We start from the raw sequence: 20,284 nt of genomic DNA, 5'->3' as shown, positions 1-20,284 counted from the left end.
GGGGAACAGCAAGCTCTGCAAAATGGGCCAGCACCATGGCCCAGCTGTGCTTAGACACTGAACCAGGGTGAGCAAGGAGTCAGATTGTCTTCAGGACCCTCCGCTGTCACTGCCAAGAGATGAGCACTGCAGGCCATAAGGCTCGAAGAGTCACTGCTGAAAGCAAGTCTGCCTTTCTATACAATAGTAAGATAAAGGGAACAAGGATTAGCTGCCGTCTTAGCTTAACGCACCTGGCTTGCATCCCTGGAGGGAGACAAGGTGAGCCAGGGCTCACGTGGAAATGGCAAACGCAGTGGCAGTCTGTAACATCAATGGCAGGAGAGTGGCCAGGGCAACTGCACCCTCATTAGTCTGACCTAGAAAGCTTATGGGGCACTTGTCAGCAGAGAAGGTGGTTAAAAATGCAGGAAACTGGAAAAAATCTCCATGCTGCTTCATCAAAGGAGCTCATGCCAGACTGCAGGATAGTCTGGAGAGGAAGGAAATGCTGTATAGCAAATCTAATTGGACTTCAGAGGAGCATCTCACCCGGTGCCACGCAGGAAACAATCACTTACGCTGGAGGAGGTGGCAATTAATAAAAGAGCCACGAGGCAGTTAAAGGGGAGAGACAGTGTGCTGTAATGCGAAAGGGAGTATCCAGCCAGGGAGAGCTCCCTAATGGGAATTTCTAAGTGGTTGGTCTTATGATTGGTTTTATTTGCGGTCTTTATTAGGGACCAGAGCACAACCTGTCAGAGTAGCATTTTTGTGACTTTTGCAGCACACACAGAGCTGAAGTGCCTTGCTCATAAATGGGAAAATGAGAACATTGGTGAGGAGAATTGCGTGACCTTGAGCCCTGGGGAACTGATTTGCAGTGGAATGCAACAGCCCAAAAAGAGCAAAGAGGTCACTCGTAGATATTAATAACAAAAAAATTTGCTGTTAAATGGCATCTCGCTGCTTAGAAAATTGGGGAGAAGGTTTCTGGGGTGTACTAGGCATAGGAGCAGTGAGGTGGTAGTTGCATCTTTTCTGGAACACTTTGTATGGCTTTGGTCCCCATAGTACGGAGCAACCACATCTTTCTTGGACTGTGTTCAGGGAACAGCTACAGGACAGTCGGGGGAAAAGAGGACATTTCTTACTGAGGGCCAAGACAACTTGGCTCACTCGGTGTAATAAAATGGATGCTGAGAGGAGATATAACATCTCTTCAGAAGTACTGCAGGAAGCAAACTCATGAAAGGAAGAAAAGGACAAAGCTGGCGCTTACGTAAGTGCAGTAAAGATAAATTTAGCCTGGAAACAGCCAACCAGTCTGAGGGATTTGAAGATGCAAAGAAAACCTGACTAGGTTCAAAATGGACAGTGAGCTGTGATGGTGGAGTTGCCTGAGATAATCAGGGTTTGGAAGTGATGACCTGGAAGAACCTTTCAAGTTTTGTGTCCCAGTGTTTAATTGCAGAAGAAAAAATTGCCATTCAGGTAAAAAAAGGAGGGATTGCAGAGTATTTACAATGATTGTTGGTTGATTTATATTCTGTTTACAGTTGCTTAACTGCAGTATGCACCAGAGCAGCTATTAGCAAACAAAATCCCTTGTACGTGGAGATATAAGGACAGACCTCTGTGATCAATAGAAAAAGTAAAGGTAATGCACAATTTGTACAGCCCAGCAGTGAAGTCCGGTGCACTCTCTTGTGGGTATGTGCATCAAACAGGGTGCTCGTGGGCAGTGTAGTGTTAGATGACATCTGACTTTTCAAAAGCGTAGCTGTTGTCTCATTTGAGCATGTATTATCTGACCTTTTAGAGAGATCATTTAAATGTCAGTGTCTTGGGCACTCTTATAATACGCACCCAGCAATGCCTAATTCCAAAGCTAGGTGAAGGATGAAGAGAGGTACTGACCAAACATAACAGTAATTAAATATATTTTTCTGCTTCAGTTTTACTTCAACTTTTCATTATTAAATGTATTAAACTGCAGTTGACCTAAATCATTATTACATCCTTAAACTTTTGATATTTTAAGTATCTTATGCTTCCCACTCAGCTATAGCTAGTAAATGTGTCAGAACAAATCAAGAGCGATTTTATATGTCTTTTGCACTAGTATTAACTTAGTCATAACCAATAAGGTTGTAGCTACTGATATGTAGTGGCAACTGGGCTTCAGAAGCTCAATTTATGTCTTTTTTTAAAGGGCAAGAATCATACTATCACATTTGGGATCAGACACTTTGGTGACTGTCTGACCTTTTGTTACTGACTTTAAAATAGTGTTGTCACGGATGGCCTGCCTTTATGAGTCTACACCAAAAAAAACAGAAAGGAAAATTCAATCAAAAAATAGAAAGGAAAATTCAATATGGTTAAAGTTATTTGTTCATTTCTTATCTGTTCCAGTAATAGTTGCCATCAGTGGTAAAATTTGCCTGTACTTCCAGTTTGAATACTACTGCCTTCAGATTACAGACAGCTGATTTTGTTCAGTGCTTGCACTGCTAGATACAAGAGCTTGTTGACTTCGGTGACGGCCTCTTACAGCTAACTGCAGGTTATCGTCTGGAGAGACAAGGTTAAGTTTCCTTTCTAGTGGGAGGTGTCCCTGCCAGCAGCAGGGGAGTTGCAACTAGATGATCTTCAAGGTTCCTTCTAAACGGAACCATTCTATGATTCTATGATTCCTCTAACCTTCCTGAAAGGCACTGGCCTCCATTTAGGGTTTCATTGCAAGGCATGTTTTCCAGATTACAAATAATCATGGTTGCATACTTTCCAAATTCAGCATCATTTATGTTAAAGCCTGGTCACCAGAACTGAACAAAGCAGTGGTTTGGCCAATACTGTAGGTAAGAAAAATGCAGCCTCTGACTTCCTAGTGAGTAGCCTGCTGTAGGAAAATAGGTATCTTTCAGCAGCCTTAGGACGAGTGGTAATAAATATCATTCTGATATGAAAATGAAACCTAGCAATGTGATGGATTGGAGGCATGGTAAAAGAAAAAGATATTTCAAAGTGTAGTTGTCTATGCTTTTATTTATCTTTAAGAACAGAAATTGGAGTGTACTAAAACGCTACATGAGAAATTATAATTAATCAATGGAAGGGTACGAACTTGAGTTATTTATCACAGCATTTTTTTTAATGGAACAATGACTTTTCTTTTGCCTCTTACTTACCTAACATTGTTGCTGTTACACAGTGTGTTCTGAGTTTGGGGTTTATTTGCTTGAAATCCCTGTTGCTTTGTATATAGAATGTAATATCTATAAATTCAATGTTCAGAGAAAATATTGGTACTATTGCTTGTTACAGGGAAAAAAAGAAAGACCTTATTTCCAGATTATTATAATTCAGTGTTACTAACTACAAGTTTATCTGCTTATCAGCTACCTGTCTGCAAACAGCTCTGAATGCAATACATGCATGTTGACTACTGTTCAAAAATAGCTATAATTGAGTTTCTTTTTGATAATTTAAATGTTAGGATATTTTTGTCTCTTTTTCTTCAAGTTGTAATTTACCCAAGGTTTTCCTTACGGACATCACTGTCCTAATTCCAGTGAGAGATTCTGACTTCCTTTTGTTTCTGCACTGGACCTCTTTGAACATGCCCCATTTCACCTCTGATTTGATTTTGCAGAATCTGTTCTGTGCCTCAGTACATCACTTATCCCTGTTCCTCTGCAAAGTTCTAGAAGATGCTTCTCTGTTGTATAGTTTATAGCTATGGCATCTATGTACCACAAATGAGGTGACCACAGACAGAGCCCAACACTTTCAGCTTCTCTGTTAATTTTTGCTAAATTTGTTTCTTTCGTCTTCTTTCTCATGTTTACTTGCCCCAAGAACATGCCTGCGTTTTTACCTAGGATGCTGTCTGGACTCTTCTTAGCCACAAGAACCTTTCCTGCTCCCTGGAGAGCAGCACCTCAGCTTTTATTATCTGTAGTTTATAGTTGTTTTGGCAGATAAACAATCTTTTACCGACCTATCCAGTCACCCCAGGGACCTGCAGATTAGGAGAAAGAGTTCAAAGAGGATCTTACAGAGATATGGGGCTGCTTCTTTTCACTGGAGAGAGTTGTCGGTGTGTTGTGCCCATCCTATGGTGGTTATTGCCTGTCCTGGGCATGATGACTCATGGATGTCAAGCACCAAGATGACAAAAGACTGGACTACAGTGATAAAGTATGTAAAAAATGAAGAATCACAGAAATGTTAGAAAGTGCTTCTTGCTTTTAATTTGAGGACCAGGCAGCAATTCAGCATGTCTGGGAGGACTCACATGTTTTGCTGTATTTGTGGTACAGAAAAGGGAGTCACGGACAACATGTTTCTCAAACTGGTGAGCTTCCTAAGCCTCATTGCTGGTGTCTTCCTGATGCCTCCCTGTTCCTACTGATGCTCTCAAATGGCTTGAGCCATTTGGTGCTCTTATGGCTTGAGCTCGTCAGAGCCTGTGCTGATGCAGGTCATGGACCCCCAGAGTGCAAGCCGTCTCCCTCAGCAATCAGTGGTATCTGGCTCTGCATTCTCTTATATCCTGGATAGCCTTTGGTGAAACAGAGTATTTCCCACGACTCCTTGTCACTTATTGGAGATCAGTGGTGGGAGACAAGCTATAGACAAAGTCAGTCTGCAAAGGAGAAAGTAGCTTATCTTTGTCTGAAACAGAGCCAAGAACAATACATCAATGTCCGTACATATTTAACTCTAAGGACTGACTCAGGATTTGTCTTGCTGAGGTGTAATTTTGGAAGTTGAGGTATGGAAGTCATTTTTCTCCAATAAAAGTGGCTGCTATCAGAAGGTGATTGGTAGCCCTGTTGCTTTGCCTGTGTTTTTTCTGCTTGTAGTACAGTTAATGCAATGCTTTGCTGAAGTCTCATGTAATGCTGTTATGTTACCATGACACGCATACAAAAATAAAAGCAGTGTTGTCAGGGTGATGTAGCCAAATTATTACTACCCTGTTTTTCCAGTATTCAGTTAAAAAAGATGTAATTTATTTTTTTAATGTTTTAACTAAAAGTTTTAATGTCATTTTAAATAATGAAGAAAACAATAGCCAAGTGATCATATACAAATTCATGCAAACAAGGTAGTATCAATTGAATTGATAGCATTGAAAGTAGATTTGTCCTTCAGGTTCTTCTAGGGACAATGGTGAAAGAAGAGGAGAGGGTTTTGTAATGATGAGAAACACTTTGATATTATTACTTGAAATAGCTGCAAGCAGAAGCCATAGATAATAATAATCTTCAAACTGTAGAGGTTGAAAGCTCCGAGAAGCCAAGAATGACTGCAGCTGCCTTGAGTGATGGTGGAACAAAGCCATATCGTTGAGAATAGTTTATGCAGATGAAATATAATCACAGAGTCAAAATGTGCAGTCATCAGGTTTGAGATCCAAGAAGCAGGTGGTGCACGTCTGTCTCAGGGTTTTGGAGGGGTTCCCTGGCATTAACTATCTCAAAGAATCATAGACTAAAGAAACAGTTTTGATATCTACAATTAGATAACACAAGGGGACCATCACTTCAAACACAAAATTATTCCTTGTCTACGGTCTTCTCCAGACATTCAAAGAGGCAGATTGTTCCTGTTTTAAAATAATGCCTCAGAACTCAATGCCACTTTTTTCTGGAAGTGCTAAATGGAAGCTAATGACAGAGAGGAAATGTTTTCCAAGTTTTGGAACTGGCAACCATTACCAGAGGATCCACGAGCTTTTCAAATCCATTTATGTACATTAAACGTGGCTTGTCAAGAACTGGGCAACCAAATGTGTAGACAATGTGGCCAAGGTAGCCCGCTGCTCCTGAATTATTTATGACCTGATCATAGCATTTTCAGATCTGTTTACTGTTTATAAAAAAAAAATCTGCATTAAAAATTTCACCAATAATGTTTTGCTTATGTATTCCTAGAAGAAAATGACCACTTTAATTACTGATGTTTTAATAGCCCTGCAGTTTCAGTGGTCACTTAGTGACACTATAGTGTGATGGGGTTTCTTAACTTCTACTAATCTTAAGTACTGAAGAAATGACTACAGTTTTGCTGCCTCAAATTTGAGAGAAAGGAACGTTTTGAGAAGAATAAATGGTTTATTCTATAAACAATCTTATGACTTTTGAGACATTTGAATAATTCTTTGTAGCAAATTAAAAACATTAAAATACCATGTATATTGAGTCTGGATCTGAAAGTGCCTCTGTTCATTCTTGATGAAAGGAGAATTTTATTGATGAATTAGCAGATTATGTGATCAATTTTCTCTTTTCCATTCCTAAGAAATAATTGAATATATGCATATATGTATGGTCCAATGCAGCATTGAGTATAGAGAGCATCATCTGAGCAGCTACCCTTCCGTTTTCCCTTTCAGCTGCCAACTTTAAAAATGTGTAGCACATACAGAGTCAGCGTAGAGTGGTGAGCCCAGGCATTGATCCATCTTCTTTAAATCCTTTCATTATAAAGTCTGTTATTAGAAATGAAAATCTTGGTATGCTGTCACTTCAGTCCACTTTCCTTTCCTGCCTATTCATGCCGATCATTAGCTATTCACTGCATGTGTATGTTTAATAACTATTCTGTAATGCTGCTTTTTTTCCCATTTTTCATGGTTTAATTATTCCAGTTGGAAATGAGTAAAACTGCCAAAAGATTAAAGAAACGGCTTCTTCATTATTGAAGTAATGATTGCTCATCACTGGTCAAACAAGGGGATTGGGATTCAGGTGACCACATGTCAATATCTGCAATCTCTATCTAAGCTAGTCTTCCCACTCTCCCTTTATAGACAATGGAGCGAAAAATCATTTTTAGGATGCAATGTCATCCCAAATTAGGCTTCTAAAATAGATCAGATTATTTGCACCCTAAAAATGCTAGTTTTAATTTACTGTAGATGGAAACAAGAGTGACTATCTTAGATGTTTGCTTTGTAGATGTCTAAGGGTAGATGAGATTAAACCTTTCCTTATGCTGAAATTAATCATAAATGCCCAGAGGTTTTGTGCGATGACACTTCTAATGTGATTGTACTGTGGTTGTTGTGTTTTTTGATGTAAAGGACATAGTGCCATTCAGTGCTCTGCACAGATGAGCAAGTCCTGTTCAGCACAAGCACCAAAAGCAATACAGTTAAGTTAGAACTACATTTCAAATCACAGAATCATAGAATCTTCCTGGTTGGAAAGGACCTTTGAGATCATCGAGTCCAACCATACACACAGCAAAAAAAAAAAAAAAAAACCAACAAAAAACCCACAAACAAACAACCTGCAATCTCTGCCACTAAAGCATGCCCTGAAGTGCTGAATCTAGACATTTCTTAAACACCTCTAGGGATGGTGACTCAACCACCTCCCTGGACAGGCTGTTCCAGTGCCTGACCACTCTGTCAGTAAAGTAATTCTTCCTAATATCTAATCTAAACCTCCCCTGCCGCAACTTCAGACCAAATGTATTAGATTGCCCTGCTTTTCACCTTGGCTAAGTAGTACCAGGGTATAAGCATGTCCACATTCTTTCCAGAATGGATCAGTGTGGGGAGCAGCATTCGTACTCTGATTGTAGACGTACAGAAGTGGTGTTTAATATTTATGTTGGAAGATAAATCTAATGGCCTTGACCAGATTACGTCCTGCTATCCAAAGCAGCATATATCGTATCACAAATAATAATGCCTATTCTGGCCCCAGCAAGCTCACAAGGAGCTGGTTTATAAACAATGAAAAGGGAGGAACCTGAATGTAAGTAGCATTATTTAGGATTGACACATGGCAAGGGCCTCTTGAATTAAAGAGGGTTGAAAAAGGTGACAAATGTTGAACGCTGAGACATTTTACATTCTGCAGTTAATTTAGGACATTGTGTTAATGATGATTTTTCCTGTGGGTTTTTCCCCTTAGGATGATTTCCAGCATGCAGCCTCAGAAACCAACTGGGAGTCAGTCACAAGCTCTGTCTCAGTAAGTAATTTGTTACTATTTTGCCATGGATGGATTGATAGGATGGCTTGAATCCAACTCACTAAAATGGCACCTGCACAGAGGAACCATGTATTCACCTTTGGCAGAGGATGAAATAAGTGTTCATCCAACTCCTACTGGAGTCAACCAGTGTGTCTTTAAGGAGAAAAGATTCAGGATATGCCATCAGCTGTTGGAACCACATGAGATAGCCACTGGGAAACATTTCTTTCTTTCAAACTCATCCTGCCAAGATGAAAACACAAGATATAAACTCCTTAGATTTTCAATTGTGAAGTGTCTTGACCTAAACAGAAGACTATACTTAAAACAGGCTGGCAGGAAAATGGATCTAACTTTTCATGTCAACACTGAGATTTAACTGTTTGTAATAAAATATTGTATCTGAAGTCTCCATATTCAGCAGTGAAATGTGACTTGGGGAAAAAAAAAGAAAGAAGGAAAACAAGTAATCCAGTATGTAAAATTTTGGTTTTTTCTCTCCATTACATTTGATTTCTGTTGTTGGCCAAAAATCTGTCCCCTCTTTCATCTCCCAAGTAAAGTTAAGTTCTGGGGAAAGTCAATGTAGCATCAGAATTCGCAATACAGGCAGTCCTCTTCTGTATGCTCTGCTGTCTGGTCAAGCACCATGTCACAGCTCTTGTAAACTCCTCTTAAAACACGTGAGACAAGGATAAGCGCTCAAAGCAAACTTGAGACCAATGTTTGGAGCATTCATTGAAGCGGGTTTAGTGATGGCGCCTTTGTTACAGTAGCTGACAGGAGTTGTCAGTGGAGGAGCAGTAAATAAAATATGGGTAAATTCTAATGATTAGTGTCCAAGCCAGGCAGCAAGTAGCGAGAAAATTCTGTATTGCCAGAGCTAGAAGAGGTTAAACCAGTCTCACTCATGTTTACCCTTGAGTTTGCAAATGACACTTGCCCTTCATGATACGATGCATTGATAGTCTTGAACTAATTGTGCTGGAAGTCCTGAGTAGTCGTGTTAGCAGGGCTGAGACCTACTGGACGAGCCAAGCAGGAAATGCTAAAACACTCTTTTACTGAAAGGCATACACTCATTTTTCATTCTAATGTGGAGTTGGAAAAAAAAATCTATGTGATTGATAGAATATTTTCTTTAAAAATATGGTAGGCTGATGTTTGAAAATGTAAGCCTAGGGCTCCCTCATCAGGTAACTATGAAAATGAGATCAAGTATATGGCAAACGCCATGTTAGTTAAGTTCCTCAACATCATAAGGCACACAATATCCTAAACAATAATCCCATATTCTTTTCATATTGAAAAAAATGTTTGTTTTTCAAATCTATTTGTTTCTGAAAAGCTGTTGTTACTACAGGTAGAAAAGTTCAGTACCAATATTACAGGTAGCAAACTGATACCCAAAGTCACATGGAAACCTACAACTTCACCAGAAGCAGAACCCCAGTTTCACTGGTTTTCCCACACCATCCCCTGTCTAATAAAACATACCTTCTTCCACTGGCCATACATTGCACCCTCTGGCCCTCTCTTATTCTCAGGGAAAATAAGGTGGTTGAGTAATTTTTCCCAAAGACATGAAGGAAAAAGTCTGAGGACACACAAATTCTTCAGTAGAGAAAGGTTCGGGGATTCTGCTGTGGTCCTGAGGGGCTGAAGGACAAACGCGGGCCTGTCTGTTGCCGACAAGATGACATACTGTTCTGCTGATTTTCAGTTAGCATGGCAGATCTACGTTTTGCTCCTCAAACCCATAGGCAACCCAACGACTCATTTTAGGACCTGGGTACATGACATCTCCCAGAATGAAAATCTGAGAGTGAGCATATTTTTTCTTCCTTGTCTGAGGTCGTATCACAGAGTCATATTTTGGGTTTTTTGTGGTTTTTTTTTTCTCAGAAAGCTAAAACCAATACTTTTGCCCTTAATCCAGCATGTCAAACACAGAAAAAAAGGAAGCAAAATTCACTCCTTATTAGGTTAGTTTCCATTATTTGTATAGTAATGTTATGACCAACAAACAACTGTGATGCACACTGAATTGCAGGTCAGCTTCACGATACAGATAGAAAAGCACGGGGGAGCAGAAATTAAAGCCAAGAGCACTGACAAAAAAGACACCTTTGTGTCCCATGAAATTAAAAATGCATGCAGTGCTTTTAAGAAACACAGAAGAGGTACATAATGTGGAAAATCTATAGGAAGAAGCTACTCATTTCTTCTTGCATTTCACTCTTCCTCTTGCCCTCTCTTTGGATGCAATCTCAGAAGCCAGATCAGGACAAGCACAAGCTCTTCTAAAGCTATCGCCTTGTTCTTGGCAGGACAAAAGAGAAGCAGTTGCTTTGGATGCTTTGAAGTTGCTTTTGGGCTTGTCACATGATGTCGCTGCCAGGAGGTTATCTGAGCTGTTGAAATAATTCCTCTTGACTTGGCTGTCACTGAGAAAAAGTTAAGCTTTCTTCTGTGTGTGAATGAGGTTGCACAAATCCCTTGAGTGGGAGCTTCTGTATGAAAAGAAAATGGGGAATCACTGCTGCCTGTATGAGCTTGAAATGCCCTGCAAATTCACAGTTCTGTAATGAAATGCACAGGTGAACACGTGAAAAAAACCCTCACATTGTCTAAGCCACACACCTATGGCCTGATTTTTATGCTGCTGTTTCTTCATCATCCTTGCACCATCTCCCTGGCTTTTGAAAGGCAGTCAGGGACTGACGTTTCCCTGTTGGGCTGCAGTCACAGATGAGCCATAAGATCCACTGAGCTCTGCTCAGTAAGCAAGCAGCATTTGGGTGCATTTTTCCTTTGTAACCTCAAAGACTGGGTTAGCACACTGCGTGATGCCCACCCACAGCACAGTCTTTCCTGCAGCATTGTTTTAGATAACACTGGCGTGAGCTTTTCAACTCCAGGGGCTCCCATCTCTGTGACAGTCTCTATTCCAAGCCACTTAGAAGTCAGGAGAGATGCTTTGAGGTATGCCTTCCCTTTTAGTGGGTCATGAATTTTTACTTTTACAGCCATCTGCACTGTGTCTTATTTAGCACTGCATTGTAGAGGCATTGCAGTCACAAGTGGGCCCTCTGAAACTTCTTGTGCTGTTGGCAGTAAGCACTAAAGTGCAGCTATGCTGTCTTGACCACACTATTGTAATTTCTTCAATTTCTTCTCTTTCTTGTTTTTAATTTTGGGCAGTTGGACAATTTTATTAAGGACAGTTTGGACCATCCTTCCTTTCAGCAAATATATGCAATAAAATACCAAGGGTTGTTACTTTTGTGGTATAACTTACTGTTAAAGACAAATGTTTTATTTTAAAAGACATCTATACTTTAAAACTATGTTAGTAAGCATTGAAGGACACAGTTCTGCAAACGAGTGAGTAACTTAACTTACTCAAATGAGTTGACCTTTCCATTACTACCCAACTGAGTGAAGTTAATCACGAAGATTAATAGTTTAACATATGCATTTACTTGTGAGATGAGGCAAAAAATTGTTTTGGGGAGCCATTAATTTTAAATGGCATATTTCTGCTACATTACTTCAGAGCTGGGTTTTCATGAGAGAAGAGTACTTCTAGGGGTTTTCCCCAATATTTTAACTTGTAAGACCAAAGTCCAAACAACTCTTGTGCGATATTATGCTTCTTGTTGGACAAAATCAGGTATTTTGATAGTGGCCCTTCAGAAAGTAACAGATTGGCATTTGTAGTTTTTCTTGCACATATTTTACACATAGTATGAGGCTTTGTGCTTGGACAAGGGAAAAAGTGTTATCAGAGTAGTGAGTATTGTGATTCTAAATAACAATTATTAAAAATGTTTAAAGTCCACTCCAATACAAATGAAACTGCTGCAGTCTTTCTGTCAAAGTCAAGTTATGCCACAAGTTCAGTGGGAACCGAATATGCTCAGAGAATGGTACTTCCCCTTCCTTGTGTGAAATAATATTCCATTTGGTATTATAATAGAATCGTGAGGATATCACTATGTTCGTAATCCTAGTATTCATTGTTACATTGCTGAGATCCAAATATCATGTTTTTTCTCATTTGTTTAGTAACTTGTATTTTTGGTAAAAGGTAGAAGAACTGGCATTCATTGGTGTTTCGTAAAACATTTAATTCTTGGTAATAAAGGGCCATCTTTTCAAGTCTTTAACCAAGCCAGATTTGTTGACCAAATTGACCAGGGAAGGAAAGACAGTCTAGTGGACTTGCTGCCTTTGCCTTTGCTATGGTTTCTAATCTGCCTATTATGGATTTACCAAGAGAGCTGGCGGAGCTGTGAAGTCACCACCCCAGCACTACAAGGCACCTTCATACTGTGGTCATGGCCACCACAGTGGTTTCAAAAGACATTTCCATTAGATCTTTGTATATGTGCAAACCATCATCGCCTTTGAGGAGTGGGTCTGGTCCAGCAGTTGGCAGTGCTTCCACTCGCCTCGGGCATTTGCTTAGGAGTTCCTTGTTGTCTGTTCTCCTTGCAAAAGAAAACACAGGCATAACAAAGCCTGGCCCAGCTAAGGAGTTCAAAAGATGGCCCAAAGTAGCTGTTTCAGTCATTAATGAGACAAGTAACTGTTGTCAATTGTTTTGAGTGGTGCTGTAACTTATTCCAAGTACACTGAGATGTATGTCACTCTTAGGGGATATCCTATCCCTCTCCATCAGTGACTGACTCTACGCTCACGGCAGAAGCTCTGGATCAGACCATCGCTGCATTTGACACAGTAGAGGATCTGCTCAAACATTTTAACCCGGACTCCTGGCAAGAAGATCTCGAGAATTTGTACACAGACAGCAGCCACCATTATCGAGGCAGGAGCTACCATGACAGGAAGTCTAAAGGTAGGAAAAAGAACTGTATACATCCTTTGGGACAAGACCAGGCTATTCCTTCACTTCTCACAAAAATGTCCATTGGTCAGGTATTAGATTCTGGTGCCCGTGTTCCTGTTGGAGCCACAGGGCAAGCTACTACCTCTTAAAAAAAGGAATAAGTCATTTAAGCCGTAATCATTTCCTGACTGAGTAGGACCTTGCCTGAGAAATCAGACTGAAAACTGCCCATCTTTATGATGAATTAACAAATAAAAACATAGGCCCATGTGTAAAGGACAGATGGTTCTCAGCTTCACCCTCTTAAACATTGCTTTATGTGTAAGGCATGGGGCTCCTAATTACCTGCACTATCATCCTCCTTTAAATGCCCTGCTTAGGGATTGTTCTTTGTTGAGTGAGAAATAATCACTTTTATCACAATGTGCTTAGGGAAGCATCTGGCGCAGACACCTGTATGTGCAGCTGGTTTTTTAGGATGTGAACATCACACTGTTTTTCATTATGTTGGCAGGGAACATTATTATGGTTTAACATCTTTGTCTGTAATTGAACAAAGCACACATTTCTGGGTTATGTTTCTTGTTTCCTTCTGTTAGTTCAAATCATCCACCAAATGGTAAAGCAAAGGGATGTTAAGCTAACAGTACAAACCCATAATGATAAAGAAACACTATTTAGAAGAGACAGTGGTGCTTTGGCGTAACCATGCACTGAAGGGCCTGATGAAATTGCCCTTTTTGTGCAAGTACAGATCTAGGAGGTATATTAGAGTTCTTCAAGATGACAATTGCTGTAGTTTTCACAGATCTGGAGTGAAATATTTTATTTTAGTTCCCTTATTAATATTGTCTTCCATTTCCAAGTTATGTATTCGTATGCATTCATCTTTATAACTTTAAAATTATAATATCCAAGTCATGGCTCTGATTCTGTGCAATCTACCATTTATTTGCATCTCAAATCAAATCCCCCCTATGTTAAGTGTGTGCTAAGCAGAGAGAGACAATTTTAATTCTATGTTTGTAACTTACTTGCCATCAAATGATAAGGCTCTCTGGGGAGACCTTATGGTAGACTTCCAGTATGTAAAGGAGGCCTAGAGGAAAGATGGTGTGGGACTCAGGGAGTGTAGCAATAAGACAAGGGGCAACTGTTTTAAACTGAAAGAGGGTAGATTTAGGTGAGATATTAGGAAGAAATTTTTTTTCCCATGAGGATGGTGGGATACTGCAACAGGTTTTCCATAGAAGTTGTGGATGCCCCATCCCTGGAAGCGTTCAAGGCCAGGTTGGATGGGGCTTTGAGCAACCTGGTCTAGTGGGATGTTTCCCTACCCAGGGCAGGGGGGTTGGAACTAGATGATCTTTAAGGTCCCTTCCAACTCAAACCATTCTATGATTCTATGATGTATAGAGTATTAGTGGATACACAGCCACCTTGGCCTACAGTTTCCGAGACAAGTTGGCTGTCTCTGTAATTGGACTCAGCACTTCAAAGGAATCTGCGGTAAAGCCCTGAGCACCCCTCCCGTAAAAATCGAACCCCTTTACATTGTTCCATTTTGGCACGTCAAAAATTTTAGGCAACCACAGCAGCACGTTTTGTGAAAAACGTCACCTAACTGCCACTGCATCACTTCTGAGATCAGTTTGATCTCATTTAAGGGTCTGTGAAACCTGAGCTGTGTGTCCCTTATTCCCAGGCTGGCTTTGTCACTGATAGAACATGTATGGAAAAGAAATAAAGGGTCTGTTTTGATTTTAATAGAAGCTCATTAGAAACCTGGATCAGCTTACTTCTCATTTGGTTCTCAGATCATATTTGGCCTAGTACATGATATTTTTAAATGACCGTGTATATATAAAATAGTATTTTCTGCGTTATTGATGCTGATCATCTAGGCTACAGGTACGAATCTGATCTGGCAGTGCTCAGAAAATTCAGATGCATAAAGGTTTCTCCATTCAGTATAAATGTAATTCAGCTTCTTCCGTAACAAAACACTGTAAAAGACACAAAGAGTTTTCCAGTTATTATTTTAACACTTGATTTATTTTAATAGGATTTTTTTTGTTGCTGTTTTGGTTACAGGAATAAGCAAAAAAGGTTTTATAATAGTTTTTCTTTTGTCTTCAAACTGAAGGCCAAATTTTCTAACTGTTAGCAGCCCACTGGACAAAAGTACCTCACCACAATCAAATCCTTAAAAAATTTCAGTTAAGAATTTTTATTTAGTCATAAACTTTTGACAAGATTAAAGGCTTGTTCTTGGATGATGTCAGGAGTAAGGAATAGCTTTAACAAGTCCTTAAATTAGAAATGCTTGGTGGCTTTTAAACACAGACACTGTGGATCTCTGAGGAATGTTTATAGGCACTGGGATAACCTTGCAGCAAAGAGAGCAATAGATTATATCATCATTTATTTCAGATATCTATCTGTTTCTGCTTCCAGCTTGGGTTTTATTCTCTATCCTTAGTTAGAATAGCCCTGAGGCAGATAAGAACAATTTGATGTAATCTCTGCCTATCTTTCACAGCATTTTCAGAGCATGTCATATAAATGGTACAAATGAATCACTAATGATTTTGCTCCTATCCAGCTCTCTGCCCATACCAAATTGTGCCACAAAATTGAGTTTAAAAGGCAGTGTTGCTGAATACCAATTGTGATAACAGGGATATGTGATAAATGACATTTAAATGGCATGTTTTCTTAATTTGGTAGTCAATAATCCACAAAGATAAGGATCAGGGCCAAGGAAATAAGAAGTACAGTATTTTAGCATAGCTTAAGTTTGCAGAATCACAGAATAGATGAATTGGGAAGGTGCATCAGGAGACTGTCTAGTCCAATCCCCTGCTCAAGGCAGGGTCACTAACAGCAGGTTGCTTGGGACCGTATCCAGTCAAGTTTTGATTATCTCCAAGGATGGAGACTCTGTAACCTCTCTGGGCAACCTGTATCTGACCACCTTCAGAACAAAAAAAAAAAAAAACAAACAACAAAGTTCTTTTTAAATGTTTAAATAAGTTTTCCTGTGCTACAATTTGTGTCCAGTATCTCTTGTCCTTTCAAAGACGCTGGGTCCAGCTTCTTTAGTCTCTCCCATCATGTATTTATACACAGCTAAAAGACTGATCCCTCCCTGGATACCTCCTGCAAGAGCCTTAAAGATGAAGGGTGCGTTGATTAAATCTGTATGCATGATCACTCCATTCCATCTACAAAATCTGATCTCGTACCTCTACAACACTGATGCAAGTCTATTGAGTTAAATGCATTTCTTTCTATTTACACTATTGAAGTGAGATATTGGTATCAGGTGTGTCTCACTAATAACCACATGAAGTTTTAAATTTAATTCTTCATATGTTCAGAGAGGTTTGCTGTTAACCACCGCAGTAGAAATCAGCTATAGAATCACAGACTGGAAGAAAAGGACAGAAAAGAAAGGGGAAGATACACATTTGTATTTTCAAAATCCTTAAATGGCAAGCCTTGTATAAACTATAAATTACAGTGTACACCTCCTACATGAAAATGTGATAAGTAGACGTTTCAAATAACCTTTGCAGCAGTTGTAAATATACTCAAAAAGGTTTGTTAGCCATTGCTGCATTTTAGAAACTCTGAAAGTATGAATGTTCAGCCTTAAGCTCATCCTAGACTCTTAGGAAAAGAACAGGTCATACCAAATAAAGTATATCCTTTAAAATGATTCCTTTTGCATTGCTGTAATATGTTGTAGCTGACCTCAGTGTCATAGTAATTTGGCTATTACAAATATAAAGCATCTCTAAAAGGATATAACTGGCTATTGGATTATTTAATACTGTTCTTATCAAGAACACATGTAGATATGAAAAAGAAAACAGCCAAACCCTACAATTATGTTGAACTTCTAGAGAAATAGGTTTCTGTTCTTCTAGAGAATCACAAGGAGCATTCAGATGCATTTGAAGGAAACTTGTTCATCCTACAATTTAAATTTTTGAAAGCATCAATGTATCTGCTTGATAATATTAGAAGAGCTCTTCAGAGATAGTTTTACACAGTTCCAGCCATCAATTAAATACCACTTAAGTTTTCCCACGTGCTTGTTTGCATTTATCTTTTGTTGTTCACTCTGAAGTTATACATCCCATTGAAAAAGGCTTTATAATTTTAACAAGACTTCTGCTTGTGAAATGGTTTGTGTACAAATGAAGAAAGAAAGGAGAAAGAAAAAGTCCTGTTTCTCATCATAGAGGTAGATCCAAATGTCTAGGGAATGGTACGTAGAGAGAGGGGCCATCTTTAAAGAGGAATGTTTTTTTCATAAATAAACCTAGGAAGCAGGAACACATGTGGATAGATACATTCTGGTAATTAGGAAGACTACACACACCTCTGAGCTAATTTTCTTTTTGGGAAATGTATGCAAGAAGCCTTTGGCTATCAGAAGAAATTAATCAGGTGGGACATTCTTGCAACAACATCTGTCTGCAATGACAGCTTTACAAGTTAAATAAATAAACACTGGCGTAGCCACACTGCTCTCTAGAAGGGGAGCAGTGAGGTGAGAGCACAAGTCTTCATGGAATGTTTCTGCTGTCCATGGCCAAACAGGTTCCCAAGCCCAGGCAAGTTTTGCCATGTCCTTAACAATAGTTTTTAATTGTCACTACTTACAATGGTCTATCAAGAAGTAAAAATTTGAGCTCAGGAATGTAATTTCTCAGGGATTTGCAAACAGTGGCCAATAAATTACTGCAAACATCCGTGTACTCTTCCTTGAAAGGTTATGGGATGGCTGCCAGCAAGTTTCTGTGCACCAGACAGGGAGTGCAGGCATCACAAATGCCGAATGCCTGCTCATTCATGGCAAATGTGACTATTCCAAGTAGACAGAATACCTTCTCAAATACCTGCTAATTTAAAGCATTCCCTGAGCTTAAAAAACAGGATATTTCTTCCACCCTTCTTCAGTTGGGAACCAAGTTGTCTGTTGCATGCAAACTACACACATTCTTTCATTTCACAATCTAATTCAGATCTATGTCTGTACTCTTCCCCCTCTGTGACAAATGAGATTTTCCTTCATGTTTTACGTGACATTATTGTCAGTCACTGCAGTGAAAGTTTTTCTTATTGAAGCCTTTTTAAAAATGCTAGTGAAACTTGCAGCATATCATTTATCACTGGAATAAGCTGTTCAGTTCCATTGATTTCAATGAAGCTATGTCCATTTACGACACTGATGGTTTGGCCTGCTTTTGCTACTTGACCCATACCACAGCTGATAATTAGTTTGCCAGTTTATAATAGGTCTATATATTGTGAACCTTGTTGCATGTGAACCGTTACAATCCCACTGAAATTCTGATCTCTCATTCCTCTAAAATAATAGCTGCTGTAATGAGGAGGTTTGTCTTGGCATTGTGGTTCTGTAGTAAATCCAAATCGCAGCATCTTCTCCCTAGCTCCCACAGAAAGACTTGGACGGCTTCCAAAGTTTTCAGGTGTATTTAACAAAGTGCTTATTGTGGTATCATTAAGCCTGTGCGGTGGAACAGTGATTACCATCAGCCATGTGTGTTGAAGACTAAAGTCACAGGGCTTGGTCAACATTTGGTATGGAGAAGAATAATTTCTTCAGCGTCAGTGCATTTAGGTGTTTTAAGTAGTGGACAATGTGACTGTTTACTGTTATGTATGGGACTGATTTTTCCAACTGAAGTTCAACCACACCATAGTTTCAGTCAATGACACCACTGCTCTGAACGTCTTTGGCTGCTTGTACGGTACCTCTGCTCTACCTGACACAGCCCTGGCATGCACCTTCATGCTAGCGGAGCACGAACACTGGGGACAAAGGGTGGAATACATTCATAGGTCTATGAAAAATTCCACACCCTGCAGGAGGAATTTTATAAAGCCAAGAGTCAAAATGAAAACAGCAGCACCTTTGTTTACAAACTGTAAGCCATACCTGAAAAAGGGTTGAAGTCAAACTAGGACAGAACTCTGCATATTGGGACTGATACAGGATGAAGGAGTTTCCATTTGTCGTCACTGAACCTCATGAGGTTCTTGCTAGCACATTCTGGCAGCCTGCTGAGGTACTTCTGAAAGGCAGTCCTGCAGCACATGGACAACTTTGCACAATTTGGTGTCCGTGACAAACTTGCTGAGGGTTCCCACCATTCCATTGTTCTGGTCATTAGTGAAGGTCTTTATCAGTATTGACCCCAGTGTTACCCCCTGGGGAATACCGCTAGTAACCAGCCACAAGTTGTACTTGGAATTGCTGATCCCTTTGTTCAAGTCCCTTGGACCTTCTGATTATCTACCCAATTTGTCTTCCATCTATCCCATTATATCTCAGCAGTTTGGCTGCAAGGATGCTAGGGACCGCTGTCAAAAATCAGCACATGCCTCTGCTGCTTTCACCTTATCCAGCAATACAGTTGTCTCATCATAGCAGACTCTCTGGTCGGTCAGCCACAATTTGGCCTTGGTAAATCTGTGCTGGCTGTTCCCAGTCACCCTCGTTTTCCATGTGCCTGGACATTGTTTCCAGATGGATTTACTCATTAATTTTACCGTGGGCTGAGGCTAGGCTGACAGGTCTGCACCTGCCTGAATCCTTATAGCCTTCCTTGTAGATGGCCTTGACATGTGGTGTAGGAATACTGTGGCAAGGTGGCTACCACGGATCCAGTCTGTGCTTGATGCATGAAAGAAGTGTAAAATGTTCAGATATAATAGTTGGGGCCATGTATAAATTTGGAACAAAGAGTTAAAAGAAACTCTAACAGATCACCTGTCTTTTTAAAATTAATTAGTGACCAGCAACATAGTTTGTCTCTACTCTCCGATCTTTAAGGCTGTACCTTCTGAATAAGACATGGTATTAGCTGTAGTCCCCAGTTTCACCGCTTACCTCTGATTAAGATCAATGTTTCAAGGTATGCACGTGCCTTAGTACTATGTGAAATGAGGATGGACTTAAGCATAGGATTTAAGGGGGAGGAGGGGGCAAACACTGTACCCCAAGTATCCAGCTTACTGCTCCAGTGCATCTTTTTACGTCTGCCTTGCCTTTAAATTGAATCTCTGATGCAGACATTCTGTAATAATTCTTTGAAGTTATTTGCATCCAGTCTACAGAACCTTTTAGTTCTAGTTTTAAATTAAGGACTCCAGTGGTTTCAGTCCTTGATAAGTAAAGCAGCAGGATTTCACACCAATCACACCAAGGCTCGGTTACATTTTAGTCACAGCGGTGAAGTGACGCATGAAACTGACTGTACTGTAAAATCTCATTGTTATATGGATGAGGAAATGGACTGGCTCCAGACAGTAAAACAATCCCAGGACAGGGAAAAATGCATATTGAAGGTTTCAGCAGGGAGAGTCGTTCAGAGCAAAATACGTACTTTTGTTAGGGGGCTGCAAG

General features: G+C 39.8%; 1 protein-coding gene across 2 annotated transcripts in view; it reads left to right on the top strand.

Moving 5' to 3' along the window:
* The window catches only part of PDGFD (platelet derived growth factor D), a 142,304-nt gene that overhangs the window by 103,017 nt on the left and 19,003 nt on the right, over positions 1 to 20,284 (top strand). For both annotated transcript variants that reach the window (XM_063330052.1, XM_063330042.1), the window contains exons 4-5: positions 7,920 to 7,979; positions 12,645 to 12,846. In XM_063330052.1, coding sequence (XP_063186122.1) covers positions 7,920 to 7,979; positions 12,645 to 12,846 — 262 coding nt within the window. The remainder of the gene's footprint in view (positions 1 to 7,919; positions 7,980 to 12,644; positions 12,847 to 20,284) is intronic.

The sequence above is a fragment of the Chroicocephalus ridibundus genome, chromosome 1 (genome assembly GCF_963924245.1).
Source record: "Chroicocephalus ridibundus chromosome 1, bChrRid1.1, whole genome shotgun sequence".
In the NCBI taxonomy this organism is placed as follows: Eukaryota; Metazoa; Chordata; class Aves; order Charadriiformes; family Laridae; genus Chroicocephalus; species Chroicocephalus ridibundus.
The sequence above is the reverse complement of the archived record's forward strand: the minus strand, read 5'-3'. Positions and strand labels throughout refer to the sequence as shown.